This window comes from Penicillium citrinum (genome assembly GCF_028827155.1).
Source record: "Penicillium citrinum strain IBT 23319 chromosome Unknown utg000001l:1.0-4955037.0:1.0-4956770.0, whole genome shotgun sequence".
NCBI classification, from domain to species: domain Eukaryota; kingdom Fungi; phylum Ascomycota; class Eurotiomycetes; order Eurotiales; family Aspergillaceae; genus Penicillium; species Penicillium citrinum.
The window spans coordinates 1921773-1943385 of NW_026622686.1; the positions used below are offsets into that span (position 1 = coordinate 1921773).

At 46.1% G+C, this 21613-nt stretch overlaps 13 protein-coding genes across 13 annotated transcripts; 7 read left to right on the forward strand and 6 right to left on the reverse strand.

Moving 5' to 3' along the window:
• Positions 1-168: 168 nt before the first annotated feature.
• Positions 169-1666, forward strand: N7469_000713 (Winged helix-turn-helix transcription repressor DNA-binding; the record flags this gene model as incomplete). Its single annotated transcript, XM_056639633.1, has 5 exons — positions 169-336; positions 401-527; positions 614-737; positions 793-1259; positions 1323-1666. 5 exons carry the CDS (start codon positions 169-171, stop codon positions 1664-1666), a joined length of 1230 nt encoding a protein of 409 aa, XP_056505390.1.
• A 102-nt stretch (positions 1667-1768) lies between these two features.
• N7469_000714 (Zn(II)2Cys6 transcription factor) lies at positions 1769-3516 on the reverse strand (the record flags this gene model as incomplete). Its single annotated transcript, XM_056639634.1, has 5 exons — positions 1769-2435; positions 2489-2622; positions 2755-2987; positions 3043-3450; positions 3504-3516. The coding sequence occupies 5 exons, from the start codon at positions 3514-3516 to the stop codon at positions 1769-1771; spliced, it is 1455 nt and encodes a 484-aa protein (XP_056505391.1).
• Positions 3517-3862: 346 nt separating this feature from the next.
• Positions 3863-4176, forward strand: N7469_000715 (uncharacterized protein; the record flags this gene model as incomplete). The annotated part of the gene is made up of 2 exons (XM_056639635.1): positions 3863-3931; positions 3973-4176. The coding sequence occupies 2 exons, from the start codon at positions 3863-3865 to the stop codon at positions 4174-4176; spliced, it is 273 nt and encodes a 90-aa protein (XP_056505392.1).
• Positions 4177-5305: 1129 nt separating this feature from the next.
• On the forward strand, positions 5306-7375 carry N7469_000716 (uncharacterized protein; the record flags this gene model as incomplete). Its single annotated transcript, XM_056639636.1, has 1 exon — positions 5306-7375. The coding sequence occupies one exon, from the start codon at positions 5306-5308 to the stop codon at positions 7373-7375; it is 2070 nt and encodes a 689-aa protein (XP_056505393.1).
• Positions 7376-7517: 142 nt separating this feature from the next.
• N7469_000717 (major facilitator superfamily domain-containing protein) lies at positions 7518-9044 on the reverse strand (the record flags this gene model as incomplete). Its single annotated transcript, XM_056639637.1, has 1 exon — positions 7518-9044. One exon carries the CDS (start codon positions 9042-9044, stop codon positions 7518-7520), a length of 1527 nt encoding a protein of 508 aa, XP_056505394.1.
• Positions 9045-9805: 761 nt separating this feature from the next.
• Positions 9806-10612, forward strand: N7469_000718 (HpcH/HpaI aldolase family protein; the record flags this gene model as incomplete). Its single annotated transcript, XM_056639638.1, has 1 exon — positions 9806-10612. One exon carries the CDS (start codon positions 9806-9808, stop codon positions 10610-10612), a length of 807 nt encoding a protein of 268 aa, XP_056505395.1.
• A 902-nt stretch (positions 10613-11514) lies between these two features.
• N7469_000719 (uncharacterized protein) lies at positions 11515-12193 on the forward strand (the record flags this gene model as incomplete). Its single annotated transcript, XM_056639639.1, has 4 exons — positions 11515-11605; positions 11681-11758; positions 11821-12119; positions 12179-12193. The coding sequence occupies 4 exons, from the start codon at positions 11515-11517 to the stop codon at positions 12191-12193; spliced, it is 483 nt and encodes a 160-aa protein (XP_056505396.1).
• Position 12194: 1 nt separating this feature from the next.
• Positions 12195-12719, reverse strand: N7469_000720 (alpha/beta fold hydrolase; the record flags this gene model as incomplete). Its single annotated transcript, XM_056639640.1, has 2 exons — positions 12195-12517; positions 12701-12719. The coding sequence occupies 2 exons, from the start codon at positions 12717-12719 to the stop codon at positions 12195-12197; spliced, it is 342 nt and encodes a 113-aa protein (XP_056505397.1).
• Positions 12720-14068: 1349 nt separating this feature from the next.
• Positions 14069-14560, reverse strand: N7469_000721 (RidA family protein; the record flags this gene model as incomplete). Its single annotated transcript, XM_056639641.1, has 3 exons — positions 14069-14293; positions 14359-14432; positions 14509-14560. The coding sequence occupies 3 exons, from the start codon at positions 14558-14560 to the stop codon at positions 14069-14071; spliced, it is 351 nt and encodes a 116-aa protein (XP_056505398.1).
• Positions 14561-15346: 786 nt separating this feature from the next.
• N7469_000722 (uncharacterized protein) lies at positions 15347-16768 on the forward strand (the record flags this gene model as incomplete). Its single annotated transcript, XM_056639642.1, has 4 exons — positions 15347-15592; positions 15653-15778; positions 15860-16451; positions 16524-16768. The coding sequence occupies 4 exons, from the start codon at positions 15347-15349 to the stop codon at positions 16766-16768; spliced, it is 1209 nt and encodes a 402-aa protein (XP_056505399.1).
• A 488-nt stretch (positions 16769-17256) lies between these two features.
• On the forward strand, positions 17257-18415 carry N7469_000723 (uncharacterized protein; the record flags this gene model as incomplete). Its single annotated transcript, XM_056639643.1, has 2 exons — positions 17257-17938; positions 17994-18415. The coding sequence occupies 2 exons, from the start codon at positions 17257-17259 to the stop codon at positions 18413-18415; spliced, it is 1104 nt and encodes a 367-aa protein (XP_056505400.1).
• Positions 18416-18476: 61 nt separating this feature from the next.
• On the reverse strand, positions 18477-19576 carry N7469_000724 (SDR family NAD(P)-dependent oxidoreductase; the record flags this gene model as incomplete). Its single annotated transcript, XM_056639644.1, has 4 exons — positions 18477-18527; positions 18588-19005; positions 19072-19340; positions 19412-19576. Coding segments are annotated over 4 exons (903 nt in total), but the record flags the coding sequence as incomplete, so codon positions are not given.
• Positions 19577-20015: 439 nt separating this feature from the next.
• On the reverse strand, positions 20016-21431 carry N7469_000725 (L-rhamnonate dehydratase; the record flags this gene model as incomplete). The annotated part of the gene is made up of 3 exons (XM_056639645.1): positions 20016-20983; positions 21055-21277; positions 21348-21431. 3 exons carry the CDS (start codon positions 21429-21431, stop codon positions 20016-20018), a joined length of 1275 nt encoding a protein of 424 aa, XP_056505402.1.
• Positions 21432-21613: the final 182 nt, after the last annotated feature.

The window sequence follows — 21613 nt, forward strand, 5'->3', positions numbered from 1 at the left end:
TGTGACAATCCCATCATGCACCATTCGTACAACCCTTCCTGAAAAGCCTAATTGAGTTTATTTAAGATGAATGAATTGTCTTCTCCAATTTGTATTCTTTTACTCTTCAACTTTGACTGGCATAACCGCAGGCCTTAGTAATTCCACGCTTAACCCCAATTTCTCAAAATGGGCATCTCCCAGATTCGAAGCCAGATCGCCGCTCTCGACTCTTTGATCGACCAATATGAGTCCACTGGGTCGAGGCATTATCTGGTAGATGCCCAAGAAAAAGCATTCGGTCTTGGGCGAGCACTGGAACATCCTCGCGAAACAATTGCCAAGCTATTTTATTCTGTTGTTATGATACCTTTCGAACAAATACTAGGAAGATATACTGACCATGGAGGAATAAAAATAGCCAATTATATTAGTTGCCGTCAGAGTCGCTCATGACATGGGCATCTTCGCGCTACTCTCGTTGTCAACTTCTCCTGTGCCCTTGACAGAGCTAGCTGCTCTGAAGACAACAGATTCGTTTTTTGTCGGTAAGCGAATTAGTTTAAAAGGGAACCAATTCCAAAACCAAAAGAAAGGGTTGGAATGGAGATGACTAAAATTCAGAATCTATCAGAGCGTATAATGCGACTCTTGGTTGCCAATGGTTTTGCGAATGAGGCTACGCAACATGAATATTCACCAACAGAAATCACCCACGAAATGACACAAAAATCATCAATTGGACTTTCAGAAGCACTGTGAGCTCCAGGAGGCCAATGTCAGGGTAAATACTGACAATTTCTAACATGATAGTCTCACTGACTTTCTCCCTTGCCTTCCCAAAATGCCCGAGTATTTAAAATCAATCAACTACCGCAACCAACCAGAGAAGCCCTCTTCCACATTTCAATACACATATGGCGTGAAAGAAGATGGTTTTACTTGGCTTGGTCAACACCCCGACGTCTCTGCGCGTTTCGACGGGCTTATGGAGGGACACCGTCAACTACACCCTTATTGGTATAACTGGTTTCCTGTTCGCGAACGTATCCTCGATACCCATCCTCTAGTACCTAATGAGATATTACTGGTTGATATAGGTGGAAGAGGGGGACAAGAACTGATAGGTTTCAAAAGGAAATTCCCAGAAGCTGTTGGGAGACTGGTTCTGGAAGATCTGCCGGTCGTGATAGACGAGATCCGGGGGAATCCTGATTTAAAGGCTTCTGGAATCGAGTCAATCGGATACGATTTCTTCGAAGATGTCCAGCCAGTGACAGGTACTTATCCCACCTTGCTACTATTTTACCTTCCATCTTTCTGATTGGTGATCTTGACTACAGATGCAAGGGTATACTATATTAAAAACGTGCTCCATGATTGGCCTGACGACAAGGTTGTTATCATCTTGGAGAACATCAAGCCTGCGATGAAGGCTGGATATTCGAAGCTCATTATCGAAGAGTATATACTTCCGAACAGAAACGCACGCTTGCTGCCCTGTATGGTCGACCTTGGCCTGAGGGTGTTTTGCTCGGGCATGGAACGAACCCGTCAACAATGGAGTGACCTCATCACTTCGGTCGGTTTAACGATTCAGAAATTCTGGATACATGACAGTGATAGGATGGGAATAATAGAGGTAGAGCTATTTTCCGCAAATCGGGGGAAGACTGGCTTCATCTGAAAATCATGAACAGCTTTTTATGGTATCTATATAATGAGATAATCATCTTGATGTAGTGAATCCGAATTTGAAGCCTGGGAGTAATTAGTAATTCAACTCTAGTCAATGGAAATCATTCGAGAAAATGCTCACAAAATTCATCCAAGGAATGTTACTCGTGTCATGTTGTGCTTGTTCTGCACGCGCATGCCAAACCTTTTGGAGTAACGTTAAAGGCGCTGCGTTGCCCATTTCAGACCGGGCCTTTATTTGTTCAAGTCTCAGAATAACATAGTGGCGTGAGTGCGCTGACAGACTATCTGCACCAGCCATGAACAAAGGAAGTACCATGAGTTCTATCAGAGGGCTAGTGGAGGGGATGTTCGCAACCGAGTCCAAGATTTCCAGAACCGAATCTCTGATGCGCGGTTCCGAAGGGGGCTCAGAAGGATCAAGCAAGCGCCAAGCGCGTAAGATGCAAGCATGGCGAAACGCATTGGAGACTGAGACCCAAGTAGTGCTTTCATCGGGAAAGAAACAACGCGAGCCATCCCAGAGATAGAGTTTCCGAATCGATTCTCGAATAGTGTTGTAGAACTCTGTGTGTCCTACTTTTCCAGAGGAATATGCTTTCGCACATTCGAGGATGGCAGCAATGATGAGCACTATATCTCTGGGACAACCGTTGACGGCTTCGAAACGAAGATTACAGAGTGACAAAAGTTTCAAACGAAGTTCTTGTGTGAAGCATAGTCTTTCGGGGGAAGAAAATGCGCGAATGATATCCAGCCTTTGAAATATTCGTCAATACAGAATGAATGTGGCAAAGGGAAGCTGACTCACCAAACAAGATTTCCCAGAAAGAAAACAGTTCTTTCTTGATCAACACGGAGGAATTGGTCGAGCTTTAGCTGAGAACAGATTGACATGGCACCGGAGATGTGAGCACCATGCACAGAAATCCCTGTTTCGCAAATCTACAGACGATCCACATTAGTAAGGCCCGTATAAGAATCAAGGTGTATAGAGCGTACATCATGAAGTAGAAGAATTTGAATGGTTGCAAAGACAGAATCTCTATCACCGCCAGTAAAGTCCCCCGAACAGACCTTACGAATGGTGATACCGAGGGCATTGATCGCCTTTGCACGATAGTCAAGTGCCACTGATTCGTAAAGATGTTTATCCGATTTCAAGTGCCCCAGATGACAGGCTGATAAACCAAGGACTGCATATAAAAGATTGAGTTGCTCATATGCCAATGGGATGACGTAGAGTCGATATGGATTTTCCCCACTATCAACAGGCTGCGCAATTTGGTGAGGACATATGAAACGGTCGTCTGTGATGGTTGGTTAGTAAGACAAAGTTAATGCTCCAAGGGAAGTATTACGAACAGTGAGTGATGAGGGTTTCTGCCTCTTTTGAAGATAGCGTCCTCTGGAGTTCTGACTGCCCACTCGGCGTATTGCTTTGCGACGGCGGGACCAATGAATCGGGGGTGTTCGGATTCGATGGCGTATTACTATCAAAGACCCCGGTCAAGGGTACTTGTGCATTAATATGAGAATCCTGCACGGATCCGATTGTTTTCTCGACGGAGGGATCGGCACTAGCTATAGAAGCAGCGTCCTTGGTTATTGGAGCTTTGTGATTCTTCCATTTACCACGACTAGCGATCCCACAAAAACGAAATTTTTCTGGATAACCGCCGCATTGCAGTCTTTTACTGATACAGCGCTTGCACATGGGCCGCGCGCGGTCACACCGACGCGACTTTTGGCGACATGTCAGACAAGCAGCTTCTGGTTACATTAAACGCTGGCCGGGAAGTGATTTCGCTGCAAATTCAACCTACCGCTATGTCCCATCTTGAGCTCTCTCTAAGACCAAATTATTACCCCTTCATTTTCAAAACGACCGAGCTGAAAATTAGTGCTCTAAACATCGAATTCAATACTTGTTGAGGACGTGGCAAGGGGGATCAATCGGGTGGACGTTGAAACTGCACATAAAAACTACATTACGTAATCATCCATAAGCCCCTACTGTCCTTTCTTCCCAATTTCCTGCACTTTCCACTAACACTTCTGTTTATTTCATTAATGTCAAGTGGAGTTTGAAGGCAGATACTCTGAGCGGAATTTTTGATTTGCTGATGAAATTCTTGATTCGCTGATGAAAATTCAGCGAGAAATGGTAATTGGCACAAAAGCAATGCACTCTTACATTGAATTCCGGAAAGTAATTTCTGCTACACCAGGTAAATCTCGACCTAAGATTACTGTGAGCTGACTAGTAGAAACAATATCTATTTCCGTTTATAGGGCTTTGACGGCTGGGGACTTAGTTCTCGGGGCGACACCGACCCGCAAGACGATATCTGTACTTCCGATTCATCATTGCGTATGTGTTTTCATAGACGGAACGGAAATTTGGCTTTCCCTCAAGATGTGATCTCATTGAAGCTACTCCCCGGAACGACTTTTGAGGATGAAGATCTCATTACTCGAGCACATGGACCCCCATAGCGGGACACTTGCTGCTCTTGGCATCGATGAAGCGTCCGGATCTCTGCGAGGAACACTTGCGGCTCGGGATAGGATCACTATAAGGCAATGTTTTAAAGTCTGAAGGCCACGAGAGGAAGTCTGGAGGGTTCAGGCATCGGATTGTGCAATTTCTTGGCACGAAGAGCGATGGAGATGAATCTGTTTTCGAAGACTGAAGATATTTTGTAGCAGCGTTATCTTGGTCCTTTTGCTCTTTTTATTTTTCCTTTCCACAATGATACCTGTACCTGAAATGGATTGTTTACAGGAAGCATGTTTGTTTTCTCCCGAATATACCCTTCTGAACAGGCGCACGCCGCATTTGTTTTGTAATATTAACCCTAAAGATAGCCCTTTGTGTATTCCTACTACCTATAAGCGCTGGCAGAAAAAGTAAAAAGTATCTTTATACAAACCGTACTCTCTTGATCATATTTTCAGATAATGACGGCTAAATGTTATTTGCCAGCCTATAGGATGAGAGAACATACGATCCGCTAGATGGTTCATTTCACTCTTTCCCTTTCCATACTTCACTAGTGTAGTAGAGTATCCACACTATATCATACTGTCCTAGTATTGTGAGTCAATAAGCAAGGCTTATGCGTTTAGAAAACATCATAATGTTCCATAATGATTACCTACCGTGATTTATACTCGAGTCGCTTGGCTCTCATTGGTCCACTGCTATGTTCCACGTGAGATTTGATACGAGCCTTTGCTGATAACTCGCCGTGTGTTGAGTGGTGCATTCCCGATTGAAAGCACCCCACAAGGCCAGTTTATTCTCGCGTACTTGTTGATAGCTATGATAAGACTTTCTGTTACCCCTCGTAGCCATTTAGTTACATCTATCTGAATAATGACACTCATTTGCTTCAATTCTCCTCAAACTTCTTGACACCCTCGTACAGTATTCAGTGGCGAGCCTTTTGGTACAAACCTTGGAAGACCCGAGCAATTGCCGTGCGGAGACAATCCCGGGTTCTTTTGCGGGGGACTGGGGTATACCAGAATCCCCGGATTTTCTCCGTTCTCATTCTTTTTCCCTTTTTCCAAAATTTCTGGTATCTCCATCAAACTCAACCTCTCTAGCTACAAGTAAATCATGTCTACATTACCAGTAACGGCGAGGAGACCTCCCTATCAACCATTTCAATGTTTGATCTGTCAAAGTCGCTTCACCAGACACGAAAACCTCAAGCGACATTCTGCACTACACAACCGTTCTCAAAATGATACATCACTTCCCTGTGACTATTGCCACGCAACATTTTCGAGACCGGATCTTCGGAATCGGCACATGAAGAGGAAACACCCTGAGCAGGAGGATACCCGCACAAGGAGGGTACAGCGTGATACACAGGCCAGGTCTCGGAATTCACAAAGGGTCTCACCAAGGGAATGTTCTGCTTCACTATCTCCGTCAGATAGTCATAGTGGCTTGCAATCAGTTCCTGGAACAAGCGAGTTGGCAATGAATGGTGAAGCGTGGAACCCGGCCGCACGATACGAACAACGTCGTCTCTACTACAACTCGCAAAGAGAAAAGAGAGGGGAAAATGACGAGGCTATCCCCGCTTCAAGAGGTCCGTCATTCCTGAGCGAGTCAGCATGCATCAGCCAGATTATCCAGGAAGCAACAGATCTTGAGCAGAGCCTACTCCTCGAAACCTCCTTCTTAAAACCCACCCACGCTTTCGGTCTACATCAACGCCAGACAGAACGTACGAATCCCACAGGTGTGGACCTAGTAGGTATGGGTAGCAATCATAGCTCTCCTGACAGACTTTCGTCGAATGGCCTGTTAGAAGCTCAAGGGAATTGGTTTCCTTCTGCGCTCCAGGTCGAACGCGGCTGCGATCTTTTCTTCAGATTTGTCTCACAATACGTCCCTTTTCTCCATGAACCAACTTTTGATGCCTCACAAAGGAGCCCCTATTTAATCCTCAGCATGCTATCTCTGGCCTTTCAACACGGAGAGGACCCGGACTGTGCGGATCAAATAGGCTCGGGCGCAACACTGTCCTTGCATTGCTTTCATCGCGCTCGTGCCCTTCTGCTATCCGACGAAAGAAGCTCTGGTGTACCATCACAAGATATTGCGACCGTCCAAACATACTTGCTACTTCAAATATGCGCCATGATGTACCTTTGTGGAAAAGATTCCGCATATGCTCTGAAAATGCACTCTAGTATGATATCCCTCGCCCGTGCCGGGGGCTTAATGCAACCAGTTTCAGTCGTCCCTTCAGCGAGTACTGATCTGGATTCATTGTGGCGTGAATTCGCTATAGCTGAATCTCACAAGAGAACACTTTTCGCCGTACACCAGGTCGATGCCCTTTGGTATCAATTCCTATCTATTCCTCGATCGATATCGCATCTCGAAATAAAACATAATCTACCATGCCCGGAAATCCAATGGAAAGCATCTTCGTCTGCAGACTGGGCTCACAAACAACTTATCTCTCGAACTACGGGCCCCTCAGTTCAATACGCGGACGCAGTCCGTCGATTTCTCTCCGCGGATCCTGACCTCGGAGACATACCGAATTTTGACCCCTATGGTGCTGTCAACATAGCCCAGTTTCTCATTTCGAGTGCTCGTGAGATATCCGGGTGGTCTACAATGACTGGAATGCTCAGTATGGAGAGATTTAGTGCATTGCGATCTTCTCTATTGGCATTGGGCCCTTTTATCCGTCCCGTGCCGGATGGAGAAGATTTTTCCAATCCCGCGCTTTGCGAAGCAACATGGGAGACAGCAATGATCGAGCTTCAACTCTGGTCACCGTCTCATACAGGGGGAATTGTGGAGGGTAGTATCGATGCGGTGTTAAGCCAGTCAACATACCTAGCCCCCTCAGCTGAATTCTTGTGCGAACCAGATACTGCAAAGGCTGTTCAACCTCATGTTGACTGGTTCCTTCGATACTTGGAGGCTGTGGTCGCGCCAGAAACTGAAGCTCCATGGGTCGCATTGTATGCTTATAAAGCCTTCCTAATAGCGTGGCAACTATTGCGCGGCGGAATAATTGGGGCAATGGAGGTAGTAGGAGTGGTCGATGGCGATGAAAATGGAGCTCTAGAGTGGGCTAGGAAAGTATTTCTGCGAAGACAGAGATGGCAACTGGGGAAACTCATTCTTGACTGTTTAGATGCACTGGGGAAATGATACTACGATAAAAATCCTGTTAATCATTTAACTTATATTCGAAGAACATGTATTAAATTTATTTTTCGAGAATACCAATTCCTTCAGCTAAGATAAATTCATTATAAAGCACGGAGTAGTATTTGCAGTTCGCGTGGAGTAATCAGTACATTTCATATCGCCAGTTAAGTTGAACCATTTCCTCTGTGACTCCCCCTTTCATAGCCTTTGCAATTTGCTCTTCCTCTCCGGAATCAAGGCGTTTATTCTCGCGGAGGATCAACCAGCGGTAGACTGTTATGGTGATCGCAAATAAGAACGCAGCACCCATGAGAGTGCCAAAGGCGGCATAAAAATGCGGAGACGAATAATATAAGTATGATGCCCAAATATTGGAGGTTCCACCGATAGCATTGACCAATGCCGATGCGGCAGCGCGCTTAGAAACAGGGCGTGCAAGGTGCAAATTGATTGTCTTGTAAAGTAGAAGTTGAGGGCCAACGGAGGCAAAGGGGAGAATCATCATGGAGAAATACCGAGCGCCGGTATTGAGTGTTGCCAGTAGGATCACATACATGACAATCGAGATGACGATGCACATCAAGATCAATGGATAAACAGTGTTCTTCCGATCGGAATAGAACATGACCCAATAATAGACAAAGCCAGCGAGAATATAAGGAGGAGCCGTGAGGAGGAGGCTGATGGTACTGTTGAAATTCAACGAGCCAACAAGCGTCGGGAAGTAATTCGCGATAGATCCTTGTGTTTGAGAAAGCATGTTACAGAAAATCAAAAGCAATAACTTGGGATCAGATAGAGCCTTTGCAAATCCGCGTAAAACAGATTCTTTCTCCGATGCCTCTGCTGCACCAGACTCAGACTCGATACGCCAGACAGCGAGGTCGCGTTCCACCTGCGAAAGAATACGACTATTGTGCGGAAACTCGGGCATGATGCAAGCACAGATTACTCCAATGCCTACTGTGGCGCTGCCCTCGATAATGAAGAGCCACTGCCAGCCAGCAATTCCGTGCGTGCCATCCAACTGGAGGATAGCCGCAGCGAAGAGTCCTCCAAAAGCATTTCCGACCTGTTGAGCAATGTATAACCCAGCGATACGTTTGCCTAATTCCGTCTTGGTATACCAAGCAGACAGGTAGTATATAGCACCCGGGAAGAAGACAGCTTCCGCGGCACCGAGGATAGCACGCACGGCAAGGAGCTGCCCGTACGTCTTCACTGCTGATGTCGCAGCCGATATAGCACCCCATATAGCAACGGCAGCACAGATATACATGCCCGGTCGTGCGATTTTGGTGATGATGAGGTTACTCGGTATTTGAAATGGCAGGTATCCAACGAAAAGAATTGAGACGGCCGTTGCAAATTGTTGTGTATCCATATTGAGGTCCTCCATGATTCCCTGGAGCTTTGCCGCAGCTAAATTCTGACGATCGATATAGTTGAGGATATAGAGTATGCCAATAGTTGGCAAGACCATGAGATCGACCTTGCGGACTATCTTCTTGTTCAATTTCTTAATTTCATCTTCACTAAGATCGCGAAGGGAATCCGGCATGCGCCGATAAGCCGCGTCGGTAAGGTCGACTTGTCCTTCCGTAGTGGACATATTGTCTTCAGTCGCTGCCGACAGAGGCCTTTTTTTGGCATCCATGTTGATAGACATTTTGATGAGAGACCAAATGAGCTGTAATGTTGAATGGGGGTGTATATGTTGAAAAGAGCTCAATTACTCAATTTTCTTTGAGTAGTCAATGAGCTGAGTGACTCCTCCCACCGATGCTGATCTATATAACCAACACGGTGTAGACAACCGTTATCTTATTATCACTGCACACTCCTGAGATCACTATAGTGGAGTGCCTTTGCAGCAAGACTGAGTCGACTAATGAACACAGGGCTTTTGCAATTGACCGTGACTCATTGATTCATCGCCAGATAATCAGTCTTCGCAGCTGTAGATAAGGACCGGGAGGAGCGCCCTTGCTGCTATCACGGCCCAATTGGAGCTAAAGTTAATCCCCGGACAGTGTCATTTTGCAGATCTGGGGTACAGCTGGGGTGGATCGGGAGGAGTGTAGTGCATGACGGGTCTGACTAGCACCGGGGAAGATTTGGCGGAAGAGTTGAGTTTGGGGGGGAGCTCCTCCCACCGATAAGCGGAGTGGGTCAGTGGTTATCGAAGCCCTAAGTCACGACGATGTATGCATGCTTCAAGTACGAACTCCAAATCTCCAACTTGGAGGGGTATTCGGACCCCGCAGACTGGAGAGCTCTCAAGAATAAAAATTGTTGCCGAGGTAGATGGTGATAATAAGAAGGAATTGCTCATTCGACTCTGAAGTACTTTCTTCCTACTGTTCTCACACCATCTTCATCAATTTTATATTCCACAGCAAAGAAATCAACAATTCCCAATCTGCAAACATGACTCGGACCTATCCCACTGCACACACTACGAAGATTCAGAACTCTCGATTGAGGGTTTTGAACAAGATCAAGGCAGGCGAATTCCCGCTAATGACCTTCATGGCCCTCCCTTCAGTCAGAATGGCTCAGATCGTAGCCCTGACCGGCGTCGACGGTATCATCATCGACTGCGAGCATGGTCATATTGGCGACGAAGCAATGCACAACTCCGTCGCCGCTATTTCATCCCTCGGGGTTTCCCCGGTCATTCGCATTCGCGGTCCCGCCCACGATATTCTTAAGCGTGCACTCGATACCGGTGCTCACGGTATCATGGTACCTCAAATCAACAACGCAGAGGAAGCGCGACAAGTAGTAGCTTCATCAAAATTCCCACCACAGGGTGTACGCGGTCAAGGGTCCGCTTTCCCGGCTATTGGGCACGCCCTCACAACTCCCGAGTATATGAAATCCGCCAACGAGACAATCGTGACCATGATCCAGATAGAGACGCGGGCTGGCGTTGAGAATGTCGAAGAAATTGCTGCTGTGGATGGCGTTGATTTGATATTTATTGGACCCAATGATCTAGCTCAATCGCTGCTGGGTTATGTCCCTGCTCGTGGTGATGAACCTGAGTTCGTTGCGGCTATTGACAAGATTATCAACGCTGCCCGAAAACATGGCAAGTGGGCTGGACGTATGGTGAACAATGGTACTGCTGCGAAGGAAGCACGCGAGCGCTACGATACTGTTGCTATCACTGGTGATACGAAAGCAATTCAGAACTGGTATATGGCTGAGTTTGACATTGCTCGATCATAGGGTTGGATGAAGCTATTCTAGAATCGCATGAAAGTAATTATAGATTCATTGAAATTTTTATTCGCTTTTTATGTAGTATTTCCATTTGTATCATGGTAACGATTGTCTCGTTGGCGGGGATCATTTATTGTATGCGACGACTAGTTCCTTTGCAAGAAGTCTGATCTGTTGACACAAAGATTGTACAGATGTGGTGTTGAAGAATAATACATTCTTCTGTCAATTTTGGGTCGAGGTGTTATTGGAGTTTAGCCGTCACCGAATTAATTTCGTTACAATCCAAATTCAACAGAACTATATTCAAATATACAATACTCCTTCTGTGCAATTTTTGCATCAACAGATCAGCCTCCTTGCAAAGGAACCAATCGCCGCGTACTTCAGTACAGTTAACGATTTCTGCCAACAAGAGAATTGTGACCATAATGCAAATGGAGATGCGACGTAAAAAACCAAAAAAAAAAGATTATTGTATCGATAATTTCTTTTTCTCTAACAACCCCCGTCTATTCAGCGCCACTATAGGGGCAAAACTTCGATTTAGGGGCTTGTTCCGAAAGATACCCTGTGAATTTGAACTGTATATAACCATATAAGAAGTGCAATGAACTATGGCCCCCAACCTAGCTGCATTTAAACTCGTACTTATTCAAGATGTGATAAATGCTGGCGAGCTTACTACAAGATGGCCAATGCTGCTGGCTGATACATACACAGCCCCCACTCGGTACCCCTCTCCCCTCCTGTTTCATACTGTACCATGGCATTCATTCTTCTGCAGCACACTGGGCACTAAAATTTCACGTCACATCAACTGATGGTCAACTTCAATGAGCCTGAGCCGCTCTCACTCAACTCCGTGTTCTGGAGAGTGCTTCCCCTTGCGCTTTGCCACCTTGAGGATGGCATCAACCTCGTTCGGAGACTCGAATTCCGGGTTTCAAGTCGGGAATAACAATGGTTCGATCGAGGCGCAGTTCCATGTTACAGCAAGTACGTCTAGTAGAGCCTCAAGGTATCATCAGCCTACAAGAGCTAAAAATGACTAACATATAACGACGTTTGAAGAGCGATCAAAATTATATAACACACAAGGCGGCGCTGTATTTAATGGCAATCTTACCGCAAACCGCGATATCAATATTCGTATGAGTCCAAGTGTGGCTGGTCAACACACTGGGTTGCCCTAACCACTTAAACCTCCCTAGATAACATCGTTACCATCCAGCCACTCGCCCAATCTCTCTACAAATCCCTCTTCAATTCATCCGATCTCTTCGCTCAAGTCAGAAATGAGCTGGGTCTTCTCGTTTCCGTGCTTAATCTGACTCAGGAACATACACCAAAATTTCAACCAGACGATCCAAGACTATCGGAACTGGACGATGCGCGTGATAAATTTCATGATGCACTACGTGAACTTGTGCAACTTAAGGATCACTTTGATGATGTTGGCCCTCAATCCCAGATCACCTGGGAACGATTGGGCTGGGGAGTAGAGGAATTGGTGGAAATAAGAACTAAGCTTTCGATATACATCCAAGCACTAAATGTGATAAACTGCAGCATTTCAAGGTTTGATTTACATCAATTCGGTCATGGCCTCGAGAACTCGTGTCGCCGAATACTTCTCCAGACGACCAGAGCCTCCGAATCCAGGCATATCAAGAACAACCACATTGGCCGCTCCCTGGAGATCAGCTGAGCCAGCGATATATCGCCAGATAGCCCAGGAGTCAGGCCAGCCATGGATAAGAATGACCAAAGGCTTTTCGGGGTTCAAGGCAGCAGGAGAGCCCGGAACAGCATTGCTCATAAAGTGAATTTTGAGGCCATTGGTGAGAGTGATGAAGTGGTGGGATAGACCGGAATATTCCTTGGTCAGGTTCCACATGCGATCACGCGCTGAATACATCAGGTGTTAGTATCATTCTTGAGTTTGCATTTCTGCCACGAGGATCCACGAGGATCCAAGAGGCGTGAACAAGAAGGTAGGGATAGATAATTGATTTGCAAACACATACCTAGTTGAAGCTCCAAGGACTCCTTCTTCGAATTCAACTTCGACGTGCTCAGATGTATACTGACAGCGTTCTAGGTCGTCCATAGAAAACGTTGAACGAATGCTGAAAACTTTTATTAGCGAGGTCCGTATCGGGAAACGTGAATCCGCGGCCATATCAAGCGCATCGAATGGCTCGCTCACTGCCGATGAGAGAGAAACTTGGAGACAGCTAAGAAAAGAATTGCAAGATATTGGCATCACCCCCGAAATATTTGCCCAGCACCGTGGTTTCATCCTCGTTTCCCTGCAAACTCTTTTGACAGAGGAGGAAATAGAGGATTACCCTGTCAATCTCGAGACCCCGGGTTCGGCTTTGGAAGAGAGTACATCAGAGAGACTTCCCGGGGCTACAACTCGTGCTTCCAAAATGGCGATTGGGGAAGTATCCCCGGCATTCTCTACAGACCCATCGACAATTTGTGACGAGGTGAAACCTGGTTTATTGGCCCGGCTGCTCAGTAGAAGCACTAGTCTCAGTAACAATAGCTCAGAGACATTCGGAAATGGCTCCTGCAAGCATAAAACTGACAGAGCATGCCAACTCGCCTTTACAGAGCTTTGTTGTGCGTGTACCGATCAAAGACCCATCTCAAAACACTATTCAATTTACGTCGATGGTAAAGGACTCACAAAAACCACAAAAAGGTGGCTGCACTATTGTCCTTCATGTCAAGGTGAGCGTGTTCTACCTAATACAGTGTGATCACCGAGCTAACGGTCTATATAAAGATTACTTTGCGAAAAATAAGTCATTTTTTCAAGCGTAAAATCTTTTTTTTTTGACTGATACGTCTCGGAGCCCGAGAATTTCAGTTGACGATGCATCTCTCGGGCCCCTTGTGACAGAAACCATATTCGAGATCATTACATATAATTTAGGATGCAATGTCGAAAAAAGCGTGAAGATAAATCTGAGTTCGAATATCACTGTAGCTGGGATTATCAAGATCTGCATTTCACATTGTATCTCCGATTTCTGGGACCTAATTGGGTAGCAGCTTTGCGTTCTGAATGAGATTACATAGAATTTTATAGCAGTGAGTTTGAACAGGTTGGCCAGTTTGATACTCATCTAGATTGGGGATGATGATAGACCAAGCAGCGAGGAATATGATTCTTCCAACAACCCTCGCTGACTACATCGGTTGTGGCTACGGAGCGCCGTAAGTAACGAAGCATTCTAGTAACGAAGCAACATAGACATCCTTCTTGAGCTTCTCTATATGCATTTCTTACACAAGTTGTATGTCAGTCTAATATGAGCTTTACACGAGAAATACCATAGATATGGAAAGGATTTCTCAATCCTTGTTTAACATATCACGAAAAATATGATTTTTATCATTCCAGTGCAGTCTATAAATCACAAAACTTGCATTTAAATTCTATCCTCAAGCTTGAGCAATGCACTCAATCTCAATAACAGTTCCATCACCAGGAGGAACAGCCTGCAGGCACGAGCGAGATGGCATAGGCTTGGGAAGAAAATCGATATATACTTCGTTCATCGCGGCGAAATCCTTCATATCGGCAAGATAGACATTGTATTTGACGACTTGTTCGAGTGATGAGCCTGATAGCTCGAGAACCTCTTTTAGGTTTTGTAGGACGGTGCGCTGTAAGGAAAGCGTTCTATCAATGACTGTTATGGGGCTGCGAATTGTCAACAGTTAGAACGTACAGTGGCTTGCTTGATCTCTCCGGTGGCTGTTTGACCGGCGCAGAAGACGAGACCTGGAACTTTCACTGCGGGGCCTAGCAGGAGAAGTCTTCTGTGAGCTTTTCCTGGTATTTTTTATTTTTGAAGTCCACGATCTGTCCTCGAACTTACAGTTATGGGGCTTGGGAGGGAATTTTTCGCTGGAGATGAGCTGGCGAGACATTTTTGGTAGGATTGACGGGAAGAGGAAGTTGGACTTTCGAGTTGATGCTCAATTGATTTCCAGAGGTGATTCGGAATTAGTGAAGAGATCGAGTTAATTGCGGTTGTTTAAATTGTGTCGCTATCTTCATTCTACCCCGCTGTCCTCGACATTCCTCCAACAGCTCCAAAGGCGGAGTGAATCTCCAAAAGATAAGTCGGAGGAGCTCTTAATCGGGGAATATCCAATTTTTCTCTAAATAAAATATCTTGCTAGAATATCTTTCGGTATATGCAGATTAATCCAGCCTCACACGGAGGAGTGGGAGGAGTGGGAGGAGCTCCTCCCCATCAAGCCCCACCATCTGCACGCTGCAAATCCACTTCCTTTGTCGGTTAGAACTGACTGAAATCTTATCTTAGATCTATCTACATTTCAAGGTCTTCACTAAGTTAAAAGGGAGGAGCTCGCCTTGCGGTTCGGGCTTTGATTGGCCAGATATCGCCTTGTCATGCGGAGGAGCAGATGAAACGATGGGCCAAATCCTCATCATGACTATTGTAAAGATAGAACCAAAAGGTGGAGATATTGTGAGAAGACTAACCAGGTCTGTCTTGTGCTCCTCTGGTTCAAACGATGAGCTCGCAGACGGCCTTGGCTATGTCGAATCATATCGTATGTCAATCAGAAGAGAGGTTTTGGGTCCTATGATCGCTCGAGTAAATTAGAATATAAGGCACTATTCAACCTAAGTTAGTATTCCAATACAACCACAACTTTACAATACTCAACAATCATTACTCAAACATGGCACCAGCAGCCCCATTCAACCCACCCCCTGCCGACCTTCCTGGCAAGCCCTTTGTGCCGCAATGGATTCCTCCACCAGTGACAAAAGAGAAGGAAAATTTCGCTACCCTCCAATCTATCGATCTTTCTCTACTGGACTCGGAAGATCCGGCTGTCGTTGGTGGTCTCATCCAGCAAGTGAAAACCGCCATTCGAGATGATGGCTTTCTTTTTTTAGAGAACTATGGCGTCTCCTTAGAACAGGTATGAGACTTTCGCGAAATGGGCCAAAGTACTCGGACACTGACATTTGATACACAATAGCTCCACCGTCAGTTTGGAATTGCACAGTATATGTACAATAATATAAGTGAGGAGGATAAAGAACGTCTTCTTTTCGATCCTGAGACAGGTGTCTGGTCTGGTTACAAACACCCTTACGGATTCAAGGTATGTGGAGCGTATCTCGGCAACTCAAATCCCGGAAATCCGATTCTTTCTAGATTTTTCTAATCAGAAAGATTTTTATAGCGTCACCGTGGACCTCCTGATGGAATCGAGCAATTCAACTGGTACAAGCCTGACTGGGAAGATGTCGAGAATCGCGTTCCGACATGTCTACACCCACTGATGGACGAAATCGAAGCTTTTTGCAACTACCTCACCAAGTCCGTCAACCGCAGACTTCTGACACTTTTCTCCCGTGTCCTGGAATTACCAGACGACTACCTCTGGGACAATGTTCAATCACACGGTAGCCCAACAGGTGAAGGTTACTTCCGACACGCACTTTTCCGTCCCGTCAAGAAAGAAACCCAAGAGGCGTCAAAGGGACTTCGCATGCATGGACACACCGACTTTGGTCTGACAACTCAATTGTTCTCTGTTCCAATTTCCTGCCTTCAGATCTGGGGACGTGATGAGAAGTGGTACTACGTCCCGTACAAGCCAGGCGCGCTGGTTATCAATATTGGCGATACTCTTGAAATCGTTTCCGGTGGACACTTTAAGGCTACACGCCACCGTGTATACAAGCCTCCTGCTGACCAGTTGAATGAGGAACGTCTCTCGCTGGTTCTTTTCAACAGTTCACTCGGAGACCTCAGGATGACACCTGCCGCTGGTAAGTAATATGCCCTCTTATTTCACCCTTTTTTTATTAGCAATACTATTTTACTAATTCCAATCCTAATAGAGTCCCCTCTCATTCAGCGTGAAGGATGTGTCGAAGAGCAAGGTGTCTATAAAGAGTTCAAGAGGCTTACCTCGGAAGGTAGACTCGTTCCTACGAACAAGCAATGGCGTGAAATTCAAATTGCCACCGCAACGGACCCGACAGACCAGGTACACAACCGCGTTGGTGTGCACCAGGTCATGATTGATGGAAAGATCATGCATCAGAGAGAATACATGGGTGTGAAGGTTGTTCTTCCCGTATAGGATATTCTCGGGAGGCATAGAGTTACAATGGGCTCGTTGTATTTTTGACTTTTAGCAAGCAATATCAATTTTTAACATACATTATCCTGGCTGTAATTGCAAATACTCAATCATTCCGGATTCTAGTCAAAGTGGTGTTGTTTGTTCTATCAAAGAGTCTCTTCATCGATAAGCGAATTGATTCCGGCTAAATTCCCGTTGGCCTCGGGAGAAAGACGCCCGACGGGAAATTCCAATAATCATTTCATCTGCTCAGGAATTCATTCACTAGTCTTCAACATTACAAACTATCATTTTCACAGATAAACTCTGATATCGTTGCCTACATCGGATTCATTACTTCCCCAACGTGAATACATCTCCATTCAAAACTCCAGTTACATTTCTAAGACTACGCAGCCCCGCATCCCCGCAAAACAAAAAGCAACATTTTGGGTCATTCGTGAAAAAGACCAGAAAAATCTCAAGAATTCCAAAACAAATCAAAAATGCCAATTCCAGTCGTGGACTCCCACATACATCTCTTTGCAGCATCGCATCTCCCAACACTTGCTTGGTATACCCCACATGGACCCTTAAGTGCGCAACACAGCATCGATGAATACCGGCATGCAACATCCAGCGTTTCCTCAACATCTAACACCAATGACAAAAAGTACCTGAAAGGGTTCATCTTCCTCGAAACGGATCGAATCTCATCGGTCGAAGACTCAAAAGATTCCGACTCTAGCAATAAAGGCTGGAAATACGCGCTTGAAGAAGTCTCCTTCTTATCGCGCATAGTAAAAGGCGAGCCCATCAGTGGAGAAGGACATAATGCCCTGGATAAAGATATGTGTCTAGGGATAGTCCCATGGGCTCCTGTTCCCGGTGGACCTGCTGCATTGGACTCATACATGAGCGAGGTTAAGATCAAAATGGGCCAGGGGTATGCTTATCAAAAAGTTCGTGGTGTGAGGTACTTGGTTCAGGACAAACCTGCGGGTATCATGCTGGAAAATAATTTTATTGAAGGGCTTCGTTGGCTGGGTAAAGAGGGGCTTACTTTTGATTTGGGTGTTGATGCGAGACAAGGAGGGCTTGGTCAATTACGCGAAGCTGTTGAAATGATGGAAAGGCTGTACAGCTCCACAAAAAAGAGCGGTGATATCCCCGTTACTATTGTTATCAGTCAGTTTTGAACCGAGGATACGAATTGTCGTCTCTTTTGCTAACATCTCTCCAGATCACCTCTGCAAACCGAATCTTCGGCTGACGACCGAATCAGTTCGTACACACCCCGAGTATCTAGGGTGGAAAGATTTGATCACTCGGATGGCTCAAATTACCCCGACGACTTACATGAAACTTTCCGGTGCTTTTTCAGAACTACTTCCTCTATCGCCAGAGGAAGATGTAAACTTCAATGATGTGGCTAGACAAATTCAACCATGGACAGACGTCGTCTTCGATGTCTTTGGCCGCGATCGTGTGATGTTTGGCTCTGACTGGCCGGTGGCCAATATTGGTGGCGGAGGAAACGACGTTGCATGGAACAGATGGCGCAGAGTTGTGGAGATCCTGTTAGATAAAAAGGGTTTCAATGATCAAGAAAAGGCCAATGTTTGGGGACAAGTAGCGGTGAAAGCCTACGGTATTGAGCTATGATGCAGAGAATACTTGAGGGCTTCCTTGAAGTTATAAATGCTAGCATAACGTAATTTCTATCCTACTGAAGATTGACAAACAAACCGCCGTCCACTAGTAGCTGTGCGCCAGTCTATAGAAACGGTGAGTATACCAGGGGCCGAGATTAGTCCATATCTCAGGAATTACTCACCACATAGCTACTTAATTCCTCACAAGCCAAGAACACCGCTGGACCTGCCAGGTCAGGCGGTTGACCAAGTCGACCCAATGGAATTCGACCTTCCATATAAGTCCGCTTCACTGGGTCCGCCATATCGGCATCATTAAGTTGAGTGCGAATGGTACCCGGAAGCAAGGCATTGCAACGAATACCGTATTTACCAAGTGCCACTGCACAAGACTGCATCAGGCTAAGAACACCAGCTTTAGTAGGGGTATAATGAGTCTGCTCGCCACCACCAACAAGCGCAGAAATAGAACTGATACCAATAATGGAGCCTCCAGGCGGAGATTGTTCTTTTGCCATTTGACGAGCTGCAGCCTGTGTTGCGAAGAAGGCCCCAGATAAATTGGTCGAGACAGTATGATCCAGAAGTGAGGGCTCAAGTCTAAATTTCCATTGTCAGAATATCAAAATCAAAAAAAAGTATTTATGGTCAAAAGAATGTTCTCACTCAAGGAAATCGGCAAATTGGCACACGCCGGCATTACTAACGAAGACATCTAATCGACCAAATGCCTCAACAGTTTTGGCAACAAAATTACGACCTGTCTCAGGCTGAGAAATATCTCCAGAAACGGCGATAAACCGAGTTTTATCTGTGCCCGCTTCAATTTCATTGATATCTTTCCGCAGAGATTCCAACAGATCATCTTCTTTGGGCCCGCCCAAGTGACTGATTGCAACTTTCGCTCCATGACGGATATAATCGAGGGCAATTGCCTATAACGAGAGAAAAGTTAGAGATTGCTTTAATGTCGAGACTCTCGTCCCAGGGAAAAGTTAACACTCACCCGTCCAATGCCGGTCAAACCGCCAGTGATGGCAGTCACCTTGCCAACAAGCAGCTGAGGAAGAGGCATAGTGTTTTCAGACTCGACTGTATCTTGCAAGGCGTTTTTCTTTGTCGTATCCAATTGATACGCTTGTTTATTGGGAAGAAGCAATTGTTCAAACGTGCTTGAAACTTGACAGCTGGATCTCTAAATCTAAATCCAGTGGGAAATGATAATTTCTCCGCTGATAAGATCTCGGTTTTTCGCGATGATGTTGTCCCGAGTGTGGGGTTACTTCCCCACATCGAGGGGCAGCAGTCTTCCATGTGGCCGACAGCTCCGATGCCCGCGTGCCGAAGGACAATTCCTTGTGATTTGTGGTAGTTCAGAATTTTGAAATGGTGTGTCGCTCAAAGAGAGAAAACTAGAAGCCGGTGATTACTGGAAAAAAATTTTCTGAGGAAGTGTTGGGACAGGCTTTACTAGATTCTCTTCTTCGGGACGTTTCAGTCTATAGGATTGGATTGGAAACTATTTATGTACATGGACATCGTGACCCAACAAAGGTAATAACATAGAAAAATATTTCGAAGTTTATAAAACGCCATGAAAGTGTATGTACTTAAGCGGAAGAGCCGTTTGTGGTCTCTTCGGTGCCCGGGGCTCGCAGGGCCTTCTGGGGCGCAGGGTTCAGGAGAGCAGAGCCGGGGATGAGTGCAGCCGCAGGGTTGAGCTCAAGACCAAATCCAGGCTTGTCCAAAATTGAAACATCCAGGTATCCCTTAGTTGGGATGGGCTCATTGGTGAAGAGGTTGCCGAAAACGGGCAGGACGGACTTGCCATCAGGTGAGTTGGCCAGGTATTCTTGGAACGGGCTGTTGGACTGGGAGACAACAAAATGGTATGAGTAGGGTCCGGAGGCGTGGGGAACGACAGGAATATCGTAGGCAGCGGCGAGAGCGGAAACCTTCAGGAGCTCAGTCAAGCCACCAACCCACATGACATCGGGCTGGACAATGTCGAGGTTGCGACCCTCGACGAGCTTACGGAATCCATAGCGAGAGAATTCGTGCTCACCAGTAGTGAACTTGACGGTGGGATGAGCGCGCTTCAGTAAAGCATGACCATCAAAGTCATCGGGGGACAGACACTCTTCCCACCAGTCAATTCTCAGACCAAGTTCCTCGCACCGCTTCACAAGTTCAATGGTATAAGATACAGTAAGAGACATATAGCAGTCGACACGAAGGGGAAAGTCAGGGCCAACACTAGCCCGCTGCAGACGGAGATACTCGATGTTCTTCAGCAGGCCCTCGGTACCCTCATCTGGACCATGAGGAAGAGCGACCTTGGCACCAGTGAAACCAGCGGCCTTAGCAGATGCAGGTTGGGGACCAGTGCAGTAGAAATCCAGACGCTCACGAGTAGCACCACCAATCAGCTTGTAAACAGGCTCGTTGCGAATCTTTCCTTGGAGATCCCAGAGAGCCAGGTCAATAACCGAGATAACAGCCACGGGAAGACCCTTGCGGCCGTAGAACATGGAGGCACGGTACATCTTCTCGAACAAGTTATTTGTGTCACGAGGGTCTATTTGCTCACAGCGGAAGCGTTAGCTATATCAATTCTCGGGAGGCTACATGTTGCGATGATTTCCATACCGGCGCCGATCAAGAAACGCTCAAAGTGTTGGTGAACAAGCCAGCAAGCTGGAGGACCACCAAAACCAGTCGCGAAACCCTTTGTGCCATCGGTAGCTTCAATCTCAACACAGAAAGATCCCAGCACGTTAATACCCCAAGAAGTACGCGAGCCACGGTACTGCGCCCACTTGGTCATGGGAGTAGAGATGTTGCTGTCGATCAGCCAATGGCCACCCTTGACCTGAGAAGAGCATCAGTATCAGTTTCTCGGGCTCTAAAATATGGCCGTATTCAAAAGAAATATTACTTACATTGTGATAATCACCACCGGAACCAACACCATCAATGATGAAGGTGCGAATCTCCTTGATGCGGGGAAACTCAGTCAAACCCATGATGGCGTATAGGGAAAATTAAGCACAGGTGAGGATTAATTGTCAATGCAAAACTCCTACTTCTATAGAATAGCAGAGATAAAGAAGAAAAAGGAATAATTCCGAGAAAACGTGGGGGAAGCACACTTTTCAAAGTTTCCAAGTCGCGAGGGGAAGACCGAGGGCTTCGGGGCAGCAATGAC